This window comes from Betta splendens, chromosome 9 (assembly GCF_900634795.4).
Source record: "Betta splendens chromosome 9, fBetSpl5.4, whole genome shotgun sequence".
Taxonomy (NCBI): Eukaryota; Metazoa; Chordata; class Actinopteri; order Anabantiformes; family Osphronemidae; genus Betta; species Betta splendens.
The window spans coordinates 27,385,242-27,398,074 of NC_040889.2; the positions used below are offsets into that span (position 1 = coordinate 27,385,242).

The window sequence follows — 12,833 nt, forward strand, 5'->3', positions numbered from 1 at the left end:
AAAAACGCTCACGGAGGCTTGTTGCCGTTTGCTCTGTGTCGTAACGAACGCGGCAGAATCGGTCCGAACAATGAGCGCGGGCTCATCTGCAGCTAGAAGGCGCCGTAAACCAGGTGAAAGGAGACGAAGTACGACTCGGAGGATCGGGTTCAACACAATGACAGATTCTGTGCACTGCCAAGAACAGAAGCCCAGAAGAAGAACGAGTCCTCACCGCAAAGGGGAGAAATGTGGCATTAAGATGCAGGGCCAGACGCGCGTGTTTACCGAGACAGAGGAAGGACATGACATCGTCTTGGCTCCGGAGTTTGTGAATTCAGAGCGACTGGGCCAACTTCTAACTCAACTATGCATAAGTTGCCATTGGCAGGCAGGTCAGGGATGCAGAGCGCTGTCTGATGCATCTCAGTGCATGATTCCTGCAGCCGCCGACGCGGCGTCACAGAGGCTTCACTGACGCAAGCTGATGCGAAAATGCCACAGAGCTGAGTTTTACCTGGAGACGGCAGAAATGCAGCGGTTCCAGCAGACGCAGAGGAATGCGGCCGCGCGGCCTGTGCCGACACGTCCGACGCGCGATCACACGCTGGCAGCGGCGACGAGCACGAAGGAACCACCGGTGGAGCACAGCATCGCACGCCGCTCACAGGGGCGGCGAGGAGCAACCGCAGGCCGCCGCGCACGCGCACGTCGCACGCGCACGCGCACGTCACACGCGCACGTCACACGCGCACGCGCACGTCACACGCGCACGTCACACGCGCACGTCACACGCGCACGCACACGCGCACGTCACACACGCACGTCACACGCGCACGTCACACGCGCACGTCACACGCGCACGTCACACGCGCACGTCACACGCTCACGCGCACGTCACACGCGCACGTCACACGCGCACGTCACACGTATGGAAGGCCAATCAGTCCGTATCAAACTATTCATGCGCTTGATCTGGGCATAAGCATGCGCAAAAAGCATGCGTAAGACACACAGAACGCCCGTAAATTACGCGCGATTACATTAACGGGTGAAAAATACGCATGTAATGTAATAAAGACAAGCGTAAAAAACAGGTGTCTCGTTGCTGTCTCAAAGCATGCGTAATTTACGTTTGCTTGGCAGGACATTGCAGGCGTAAAATACGCCCGTTCGGCTGCAAAAAAGCACGCGTAAAATACGCCCGTTCGGCTGCAAAACAGCATGCGTAAAAAACGCTTGTTAGGTTGGACTAAGTTGCGTTTACTCGAAATCGGAGAAACTACGGTCCCGCCGCAATACACTGAGGATTGAGTGCTTCTTCAAGTCATTTGCGGTACATCCACAAACTATTGTACCAGGACTATTGCGAAGACAACACGCAAAGTACAACTAGTTTAATAGGATTTTTGTTTTGTACATTTTGATTGGCGAAGCTGGTTTTTCCCTCAATTATTTGAGGTCAGTAAAGTACCTCCAGACTCGAGCTACGGGATGACTCGGAAACCAGAGAAACCCTCGTACCTGCGTTGAATGCGACATACATTAGGCTCATTCACCAAAACAGTTCGTTTCACAGTCTAAAACGAACATTCACAGATTTATTGGGTAATTAATTATGAAATATCCACAACCAGACTCATACATTCCCAGAGCAAACAGTGATTATTATTGGTAAAACAGTGATTATTGGAATTTAAATCCAAGCTACTATGTTTTTTTATTGTTGGTATCCATCACTCAAATCTAAGTCAAAAATCTAAATCAAATCCTTCTAACTGCACTTTTGCTTTCACTGGTTTTTCCAAAGACCACTAAATTATTTTTATTCCGCTATGTGCTGTCATAACATCTAGCACTTGTGTCCTAATCGCAATTATTTCACTCAGAAAAGTTTGTTATACAGCTTTTGTAGCTGTTTTACAGCCTCTCATCCACAGTGTTGCCTGTTCGAGTCCTCATCCTGCAAATAGTTTGTAGGTTGACTAGGAACAACGAAAAAAAATTTAGAACGTTTTACCAGGACCATGAGTAAGACGTGTCATGTCAGCAATAATGTCTCAATTATCATACACAATTCTATCAAAGGCAAAAAACCAAAAGGCCACCCCCCTCCAGTCCACCATCTCCAGCCTGACTGAATACAGGACTACAGGCCTGTCGCCCTGACGTCTGTGGTCATGAAGACGAACAGGATCCTATTTTTGTATTTTAGCTCACTCCTGGAATATTCCACCACAAACTGACCCGCTCACCGTCCCCAAACCCACGTGCCAGTGGATCAGGAGCTTCCTGACTGACAGGAGGCAGCAGGTGAGGCTGGGCAGCATTCGCACCATCAGCACTGGCGCACGACAGGGATGTGTCCTCTCCCCACTGCTCTTCTCCCTCTATGTGCTGTCATAACATCTAGCACTTGTGTCCTATTGGCAATTATTTCACTCAAAAAAGGTCTGTCATCCAGCTTTTGTAACCGTTTCATAGCCTCTCATCCACAGCTGACACGATAGCTGAACTTTGACCTTTGACAACTCCTATTCCTCAAAATGTTACATCACTTTTCCTTCACAGTTCTACTTACTGCTTCATGAACGACTACCACAGCAAATATCAAATATATTTACTGTATAGTTTTGGAGCAAAAGTGTCTGACCATCTATAACTCTACTTAATACCTCATGGACTCCTACCACAGCAAATATCAACTTATTTTACTGTATAGCTTTGAAGTAATATATAAATAAACTAGTGTACAGTAAATTCAATTGACATCAATAGCTGAAATTTGACCTTCCATAAAATGAGTTCCTCACATTGGTACATCATCATTACTTTACAGTTCTACTAAGTACTTCATGGTCTACTACCAAAGCAAATATCAACCTATTTTGCATTCATAAACTATTGTACAGTAATTAGCATTACAACCAATAGCTGATCCTCTTTGCCTCACTATCACCTTCTCCCCACAATATGATGTAGTTTCACACAAGAAAAGTGGTACGTTGCACAGAGTTTACAGTAAAATTAGTTATTACCCATTGGCAAGACACTAATCTACTACCCCAGTAGATTATATATTACTAATCTAATAATTTTAGTAACATGATTTATTCAAAATCAAAGTTTCTTAATTGGTTGTCTGTTTACGTACCATGTGACAGTGGATCGATACTTTACTCTTAAAATGTACAGTGAAATGAGCTTATACTTTGTGTAGTAGTATATGAAGTACTAAGTAGAACTATGAGGCAACTTCGATGGAATCCAGTCTCTAAATTGGCAGAATTTATTTAATTAAAGGGTCAAGTTTGGTCATTGACTTAAATTTATTTAACTATACGAAAACTTAGTAATGTATTACTCCAAAAATATACAGTAAAAGTAACGGATATTTGCTGTAGTAGAACAGGAGTTATCAAAGGGCAAAGTTCAGCTACTGGTGTCAGTTGAACTTACTGAATGATACTTTATGCATTATTTAAAAACTATGCAGTAAAATAAGTTGATATTTCCTGTGGTAGTAGTCTATAAAGTACTAGTTAGTGATGTCCCGATTTGAGTAATTTATTCAAATCCAAGATTTAGAAAAGAGGCAAATTGCCTCTTTATATTTTCCATTAGTGAATATATTTAGACATTCACTGTAAATTCTGTAATTTCTTAAATGTAATTCATTTCCTTGCAACATTTATCTTAATATCGCCCCAGATGCTCCTAAAAGTGAGAGTCTCGGCTTTTCTCAGTGATCGCAACAGTTACCGTAACTATAGCACGAATCGCGCACCTTGAATATAGCGACGGCTCATTTGACCACGGAAAAGTAAACGGCGGTTCATTTGACCGTGGTGACACACCGGAGCAAACGGCAACTGTAGCTTGTTTGATCCTTTCGGTAATTAATCTTACTGCATCTATTTATGACAATGAGTAGCACATGTGTACAGCGAGCGGCGCTACAATAAGTATAGTGAATTTTACTGTCTTGTCGTCTGCGTTAGATTAAAGATTATGACACAATAAAAATGTGCTACCACTAGCATCATAATGGCTCAGAGAACTTTCCTTTTACGATGCAAACAAATCGTTAATGAGTGTACTCGACTTCTACAAGGGGACAGTCCACCAGATGACGCATTTCAAACAGTTCTAACAAGGTAAGAAAGTCCTAGGCTATTCTGTTCATTATCATTATCATGCACTAACTGTGGTCAAGCTAGCACGCTATTCGCAGATTCGCTACTGGGTGCACAAAAATGTACTCAGATTTTTACAGTACTATTGCAGAAGCGTTGCATACATGCATACATTAACAATTTATTAATAGTTATAAGTTCTTAAAGTGGTATTGTCATGTCAGTAGTTATAGCATGCTTTGCAACAAAAAAGAACAAACATATATACAGTATATATGTTTACTGTATGTGTATGATAAGGGTAAATCCGTCCTGTTTAATATATACATTTTTTCACATATTTCAGAATGGAAACCCTTAAACGCTGTCTGGAGTGCTCAAGAGGGAGGTTGATGGATGCAACAGCAGTACAAGACATCCTAGAAAACATTGAGAAATATACTCAGGAGGTCAAGGAAATGCAACAGGGGGCTCAACAAGGTACTAACTGCAGACTGACAAGTGAAATCTTGTTTTTCAGGCCTTTATAATTACAAAGACTAACTGCATACTACATGCTAATTCATTACCTATTTGTTTAATTATGTGGGAATTACACTCATCAACACATGGAGGTGTGTGTTTACGCAGAACTGTTATGAAGGTGTCGTTATGTAAGTTTTGCTTTGTTCAGCAGCTGTTCGGTTGCTTTATCAATAATTGTTAAAACGTCTATGCCTCTGCTCTTTAGGGGACTAATGTTTTAGCTAGCTAGCTGCGCTAATACAGCGTGACAGTACGGTCACTTAGAACTTTTCAGCGGACCTAATTTAGTTCCCGTTTTCTTTGCCACCCTGTATATGAAGAAGTAATTGCACTTTAGTGAGCAGAGCGAGGTATATGTTGAAACCTGTTACGCTCTGTTGCTGTTTAGTGTACTGTAATATGTATTTTGAGACTTAAAACTATTTCAGTAATTTCATGTCGTTTGTTTTATTTCCACAGTGCTTATAGACACAAGCTGTTACGGCGATAAAGAGGCACGTGATGGCTGGACTGTCATGCGAGGTGGTGTCAGCAAAAGTAAAACTCACAAGTCATAGAGTCAATTGACTCTCTGCATATTCGTTGAGCTGAGGGCTGCTTGAAGTGCTGTTTCTGTTGTAATAGAGGTGAGGTCAGGAAAATAACTTTTCTTAAATATGACATATATAGATGCTTCAGTCGAACAAGTCTGTCACAAACAAGTAATTCCTTTTCCAATAGATGTGTTTTGATCATTTATCATTATCAAACATGTGATCACATGACTTTTACTGGCTAATGAATTATGCCTTCTACATTAAACAATTACTGTCTTTTTGTCCTCTACAGATTAACGTGCACACGCATCATAGACCAGAAGCACAAGTGGCCATTGGTTTTAATGCTGTCAACTAGGGCTCAAGCATGCATTAAAGAGTCCATTACCTAAGATGATGTGGTTGTTATTGCTCCTGATACAAAGTTTTCGGTGTGTACACTTAATGTCACTTTTCACAAAGACAAATTCTGTAACATCTGTTGTCTCTGTTTGATTATAGCAGGTAATGTTTATATTAGTGTTTAGAAAGATAAAGAAGGTACAGTACTGGGTTGTATAGCACCGACGCCTGTGTGGTCACGTGTAACACTTGACTGAAGTATTTCAAATAGATTTCAGTATTCCCCAGTAAATAAAAAAAACTCTACAAATGTCCACAGTTACGTCTGTATTTTACAGTAGAGGTACATGATCTGTTTCATCTTTTGCATGGTAGAATGTGACACATTATGTAATTGGGGTTGTAACATTTCTAAACAATGTCAGATTAGACCTTGTCATGGTGTTGGTATAATCAGGACATATAATATCCAGCATATAATATTAGAGACCAGGAAGATCATCAGTGCTGATGAAGATCGGGTGAACAGCGCTGGGGACTAAGCAGGTAAGCAAGGTTTCGGCTACATCTTCCCGAAGATCAAGGGAAAATTCACCTCCCAAATGATATCTGAATGAAGCATAGCCTCTGGTGGAAGAAGCGTGTCTATGTGTGGGGACCACTTCAGGTCCAAGGAGCTTGTGGACCCTAGGAACTCCTCTTAAAGTCCACCGTAATCTTCATAGTCTAGAGCGTGTTGAGCTCCAACTGGTTCTTTTGTGTAGAGGAAGAACAGTGGGGAGAGGACACATCCCTGTGGTGCGCCTGTGCTGATGGAAAGCTGTATAACAAACTTTTCTGAGTGAAATAATTGCCATTAGGACACAAGTGCTAGATGTTATGACAGCACATAGCGGAATAAAAATAATTTAGTGGTCTTTGGAAAAAACAGTGAAAGCAAAAGTGCAGTTAGAAGGATTTGATTTAGATTTTTGACTTAGATTTGAGTGATGGATACCAACAATAGAAAAACATACAGTAGCTTGGATTTAAATTCCAATAATCACTGTTTTACCAATAATAATCACTGTTTGCTCTGGGAATGTATGAGTCTGGTTGTGGATATTTCATAATTAATTACCCAATAAATCTGTGAATGTTCGTTTTAGACTGTGAAACGAACTGTTTTGGTGAATGAGCCTAATGTATGTCGCATTCAACGCAGGTACGAGGGTTTCTCTGGTTTCCGAGTCATCCCGTAGCTCGAGTCTGGAGGTACTTTTTTGACCTCAAATAACTGAGGGAAAAACCAGCTTCGCCAATCAAAATGTACAAAACAAAAATCCTATTAAACTAGTTGTACTTTGCGTGTTGTCTTCGCAATAGTCCTGGTACAATAGTTTGTGGATGTACCGCAAATGACTTGAAGAAGCACTCAATCCTCAGTGTATTGCGGCGGGACCGTAGTTTCTCCGATTTCGAGTAAACGCAACTTAGTCCAACCGAGCAAGCGTTTTTTACGCATGCTGTTTTGCAGCCGAACGGGCGTTTTTTACGCGTGCTTTTTTTGCAGCCGAACGGGCGTATTTTACGCCTGCAATGTCCTGCCAAGCAAGCGTAAATTACGCATGCTTTGAGACAGCAACGAGACACCTGTTTTTTACGCTTGTCTTTATTACATTACATGCGTATTTTTCACCCGTTAATGTAATCGCGCGTAATTTACGGGCGTTCTGTGTGTCTTACGTATGCTTTTTGCGCATGCTTATGCCCAGATCAAGCGCATGAATAGTTTGATACGGACTGATTGGCCTTCCATACACACGCGCACGCACACGCGCACGTCACACACGCACGTCACACGCGCACGTCACACGCGCACGTCACACGCGCACGCACACGCGCACGTCACACCAGCGTCGCCACAGAAGGCGACTCTGAGCAGAGAAGCTGCAGCGTCCGTCACGCGTCTCGTGAGTGGACGCCCGTCCATCACAGGGACCGACGAGGCCTCGGCCCCCTGCTGAGAAGCCCCACAGGCAGACGTCAGACAGTAAAGTACTTGTATCAGTATCAGACCAACACTCAACTGTCCTGAACAACCGAATTCAGCCAGTTTCCACCACTGATTACATCAAAACGTCTGCTTCAGACTGAAACCAAGTGTTTCAGGAAACCACGGTAAAACGTCAGTATGTTTAAACCGTAATAACCCGCCGTACCTGAAGCTCGGCCTTTAACGGCAGCGTCTCCAGGCCTCGCACGTACGCTTCCTAAAAGGCCACGCGTCACGCTGGATCACGTCCCCGGCGCCCCCGTCTCGACCCGCCGCCTCGGCAGAACAGACGCCGCTCGTTTCCTCCGGAGCTGAGGTCACCGCGGATGAGGCTATTTTCAGGCCGGGCGGCGGCTGCCGCGGCCGGGGACGCCTCGCTGAGGTGCACGATGCGCGCGCTGAGACGCAGGAGGGTGCTGTTTCACGCTTCGGGCCGAAGCGGTGACGCGCGCACGTGCACGCGCGCACACACACCGCGCACCTGTTTCTGTCCGGCGAATGAGACATGAAGCGCTTTAATGGAGGCGCGCAGGGAACGGATCTCAGGAAACCGAAGTTAGCTTTTATCCACGCCCTGATTTTCTATTCATATTTTTGAAGGAATAACCAATTAAAATTATTATTAAAGTCTAAACAGCAGCATGATTAATATTTTCATTTCTTTCAGCAGCTCTCTTAAGTAAATCACACATATTTGGTTCTTCTAAAAATGTAATAAATAACTGAACGTTAAAAAAAAACCTCAGACTCACACAAAGAAAGTCTTTGATTGCCAAATCTGTCCCCAGGCATCAATCTCACCAAAGATGTTACTCGTGTTTATTGGAAGAGCTTACAACATATTTTTTATTAACAGTCCTCTTTGATCGCGGCTCCAGCTGCAGGAGCAGAAATGGTCCGAGTCTGTTCTCAGACAAATCCTTACAGAAAGTACATTTCTCAGCGTCTCTGCAGCTTAATGCGTTTAGGGACGATGCTGCATAAACAACCACTGTTTTAGAATCACGTGAAAGTCGTTGCTGTGCTTCTGAAGCCATTTAGTGACAAACCCCAACACCGAACCGCTGACCCAGCAGCACCAGAACAAGCTCGTGGTGCTGGTTCTGTCCCGCGTGCTCTGCAGTGAACTGTCAGACTCCAGCTCTTTGCTTGAAGTGTTCCTGTAAATATCTAATTGCATGACTCCGAGAACGACCTGTTCTTGGAGGCTCTGGCGTAGTTTTCTATCTGATTTACTTAGTTTTGCTGTAATTTTAAACTTATTATGACTGTATTTCTGTGGCATTATCTTTAAATCCAGGTATTAAAGAGGGGGAAATCAATTTGTACTCCCCCAACCTGCTCTTCATGCAGCACGCTGTCCTCCCTCCTCCTCCTCCCTCCTCCTCCTCCCTCTCCGCCGCTTCCACAGCGCTGCAGGTTGAATCCATTGCCCCAGTTTCCTGTCACATGGCTTGGAAATAGGATCCCTGCTTTCTACTATCTGGTCCCGTCTTTGCGGTGTCACAGTAGTAGCGGCTGGAGGACCCGCGCTGAAGTTCCGGGACTTTTAACGCCGGCCACACATCGGCTCGTGCACAGAGCCAGACCGTCCGTCCGTCCGTCCGTCCGCCGGTTGCGCATCCGTCCCTCCGTCCGTCCGTCAGGCTGCACTTCACCTGAGAGCTGCTTCTGACTCTTCGGGCGCACGATGGATTCCTGGACGGCCACCGCCGCGCTCCTGCTCCTCGGGGCTCTGTCTGCTGCGGCGTTTACTCATTTCGACACCGGTACGTGAAACTTCTGTATTCGCCTTTTCTTACACCGTGTCCCGATAAACGCGCACGTTCACTGGCGGCAGCGTCTGCAAAGTTGCTCCTTTGCGCGCCGCGCTCCCAAAGTGGACCGCTTACGCACCGGGACGCCGTTCACTTCAATGTTATAGGGATGTTTTCAGAGTTGCTATGGAAAATGTCACACAGACACTTCATTCATAGTTCCGACTACGGCGCCGCTTCCCACACGCTGCGTTTAATTTGAGGCTTTGCAGCGAGCAGACAGCGCAGAAGGCGAATGCTCTGCGTGTTTTCTACACTTTCACAGAGCGCGAGCTCTTCGCTGTTCACTCCACACCTTCAGCGCAAACACATCTGGTTCCAGTCCAGTCCAAAGGTGTCCTCGGACCCGGAGCTCGGTTCGAGACGGGGTCCGTGCAGACGAGGAGACCTCTGTCACGTTTAGTCCGTTGATCTGTACGTGCGTTTGGATTTAAAGTAAAGTTAAGGCCAAACAGCAGCCATTACGCACTACGCCTCCACGTCCTGCCCTCGCAGCTCTGATGATTTGCACTTGTGCATCAGCTGTTTGATCGATTATTCACACGTCCACGCTGACGTTTGTCCGTCATGTTTAACCGTCCGTCCGCTGCACTGCGCCGCCGTACGCGCTGTTGTGTCTGAAGGCGAACCCCGCGGGCCCCCGTCGGTACGAACCTAAACCCTCAGCTCCGTCATCTGATATCACCCATTTCATTTACCGCCGGGACCATCAAGTTGCGGGGGGATATGGTTGCGTCTATCTGCTGGACTTCAAAGTCGCAGCCGGATCTGCGCTCAAAGCCGCCTTTCCCGGACAATATTTAGTTTTAATGTGGACGTCTAATAATGACAACCACACAAACCGAGCCTCTCCTTGCTGTAATTTGCGCCGCGTTTCATGTCGGAGCAGCAAATCCTCGTGCTTTCCTTTTTAATTTTTTTGTCTCTTAATTATACCCCTCGATTTCAAATTAGAGGGTCGGCCATCTGGGCTAGTGCGTAAGTACTCCCATGTGTACCTATGTATTAACAAAGTATTTAAAGCAATGGCATTCCCCCTCATAACAGTGGGGAGAGACATGCCAAGTTTATGTTTAGTTTAAGTCAGCTGTGCCATATTTACTACACAATAAAACAATAATTTCATTTCTAGTACAAGAAGCCAGTCTCTTGGTGTAAACACAACCGGTGACTGTTTCCTGTTTTCTCTGTATTCTAGCCAGATGCCTTTAATTGTTTGGATTGTACAATTTAAAAGGTCAAACTGAATGTGAAACCTGACACTGCTACTTGAAGGAAAACCTGCTTTAAACCCTCCTGCAGTAAAGACACAGTCGGTTGAGCTTTCATTGTTGTTTAATGGTTTATTTGTGTTGTAACTGCAGATTATTTGCCTAATGTCTGCAGCTAACGCGGGGTCCGATAGCAGCAGGGCATTGGTGTGTGCACGGCGTGGTTGTCGATCATGGTTAATGTTTGGTGCGACGCGCAGGGAAACCAGAGACCTCAGGGACGCGGCGGACACACACTGAGCGGAGGAAGTGGACACTGAGGCACAGAGAGCTGCAAAATAGCTCCTGGAATTAGTGGATGGTGGATAATATCAGTGCAGCTTCATCCCGATCGGGTGTGAGCGATGTCTGTCAGACGAATCCGCGTCTGTGATGTGAAACTTGGGGATGTGCGAGTGTGAATCGCTAAACGGCGACGTTGCACAGCTGCGTCACAGCAGCTTCTTTTAAAACGACTGCAGAAATCCAGTGACAGGACGTCAGAAACAGTCAGAGCGGCGTCGCGTTGGACTGCGGCCACGCGTGCAGCGGAGGTTTATTATCAGAAAGCGTGAAGCAGGAACGCTGCAGGTCCTGGTGCCTGTGATACCAGCTCTTCTGTGGAGCACACCTCATGCTCCCACTATAGCGGCGCAGCTCCAGTGGCTCCATCCATAATGTGCACGCTTCGCTCCCTCCTTCCGATCTCGGCGCTTCATCCACGGACCCCCTGCTGCTGTGAGGCTGCGGCCGTCGCTGCTCGCGTGGCAGCTGCTCAGGCCTCCACACAAACATACACACAAGTGGAAGCCGGGTCCTGTCACAGCTGTCACGACGAGGCGTAGATGAGTTGCTCTTTAAGCCGCTAATGACGCAGCTGATGGTGTCGTGAACAAGCTGAGTAGGGAGTTGCGCTGTTCCCGATGCTCCCAGCGTCCGTAACTGGTGGTACTGGTGCAGTGATGACAGGGTGACGCGACGCTCGTTTGGAGAAATGACGCATGGCGCGTTTGAAGTGGCGGATGAGCCGTTCATTTGTTTGCGCGGCTCACGCTTCAGATGAGCCACTTAGCAGCCGGTGGCGCGGCGGGCGGCGGCGCTGCTGTTTGTGCACGGGCGCGGCCTGTAATCAGGCCTGAGCCTGAGCCCGGAGGACGATCAAAGGACCTGTTCAGCATTAGAGAAGGGCCTATTTGCTTGGTTGCCACCCTCAGATCAGCCTCTGGGTTGCGAGGCTACATCAACGTAGCGTGAAGGCTAATGCAAAGCTCTCCAGTTAACACACTGGGTTTGCTGACAGTTCACTATTCAGTGGGAATAACGTCATTCATTCCTTGGCTTCCTCCAGTCCCCACTGCTGTTCACATTTCATATTTGTACATATAAAACATACAGGATATGACACGCTAATGAATGAGCTTAAGAGGTGCTGATGGGTGGATCTGTCGCCTTTAGAGAGAGCCTGACTAGCTGTTAATCCCCGTTTTCATCCGTTTTCCTGGGTGAAGCTAACCAGCTCCCGGCTGGAGCCTCGTATTCATGGACGGACCCGAGAGCCAAATCAATCATGTCATCTTTTCTTGTGAAACTCTACGCACCCGCGTTGAACTCCTCGCAGGGCTTAGTCATGTGCTACCTGTGACAGCGGCTTGAAAGACGGCATCGCAACCTGTCAGGAGACTTTTGTTCGCTCGGCTCAAAAGGAAAACAGTTTTCATTGTGTGGAGCCGAGGCCCGAAGCGGCGCCGGCCGCGGCACAAACGGTGGGAGCCGTTGGAAACGCAGCCAGACGAGGTTAACGCCAGGCTGAAGGCTGCACTCGTGGGCCTGTGGCTCGTCTGCAGCCGCTGCCAAGTCTCTGTTGAACTAGACGTGCATGAAATAGCTTGTAAGGAAAGATGTGAAAAGGCCTGTGTTCTATACAGCACCTTATCAAACGGACTCGCCACGGTTAAGCGACGAGCGTCACCTCCAGACTGAACCCGAGATATTTAAGCTTTTCGCCTCCATTGTCTTCTTCTGTCCCGGAGCAGCGCGGGCTGCAGACATGAATGAAAGCACGGGCAGCTGCTGCAGGAACGGATCGATGGAGGCCTGGTCTCAGATCCGATTCACTCAGCCACAGACAGGACCGGGCCGGAGCTCGGGTCCGGTCCTGGAAGCACACATGCAGTTCACTGGAGGTTTAAATCCAGTTGTGTGGGTCTCTATTT

At 46.5% G+C, this 12,833-nt stretch overlaps 1 protein-coding gene and 1 long non-coding RNA gene across 3 annotated transcripts in view; both read left to right on the forward strand.

Annotated features, from left to right (window-relative positions):
• The first annotated feature begins 2,830 nt into the window (after positions 1–2,830).
• Positions 2,831–5,857, forward strand: LOC114861776 (uncharacterized). The gene is made up of 4 exons (XR_003786864.3): positions 2,831–4,136; positions 4,462–4,595; positions 5,100–5,266; positions 5,469–5,857. It is a non-coding gene; the product is annotated as an uncharacterized LOC114861776 (long non-coding RNA).
• Positions 5,858–8,932: 3,075 nt separating this feature from the next.
• Positions 8,933–12,833, forward strand: part of kremen1 (kringle containing transmembrane protein 1) — a 41,598-nt gene continuing 37,697 nt past the window's right edge. The window contains exon 1 of one of the 2 annotated variants that reach the window (XM_029161363.2): positions 8,933–9,322. In XM_029161363.2, coding sequence (XP_029017196.1) covers positions 9,244–9,322 — 79 coding nt within the window. In that variant the 5' untranslated portion in view covers positions 8,933–9,243. The remainder of the gene's footprint in view (positions 9,323–12,833) is intronic. The other variant, XM_029161364.2, reaches the window with a different exon arrangement.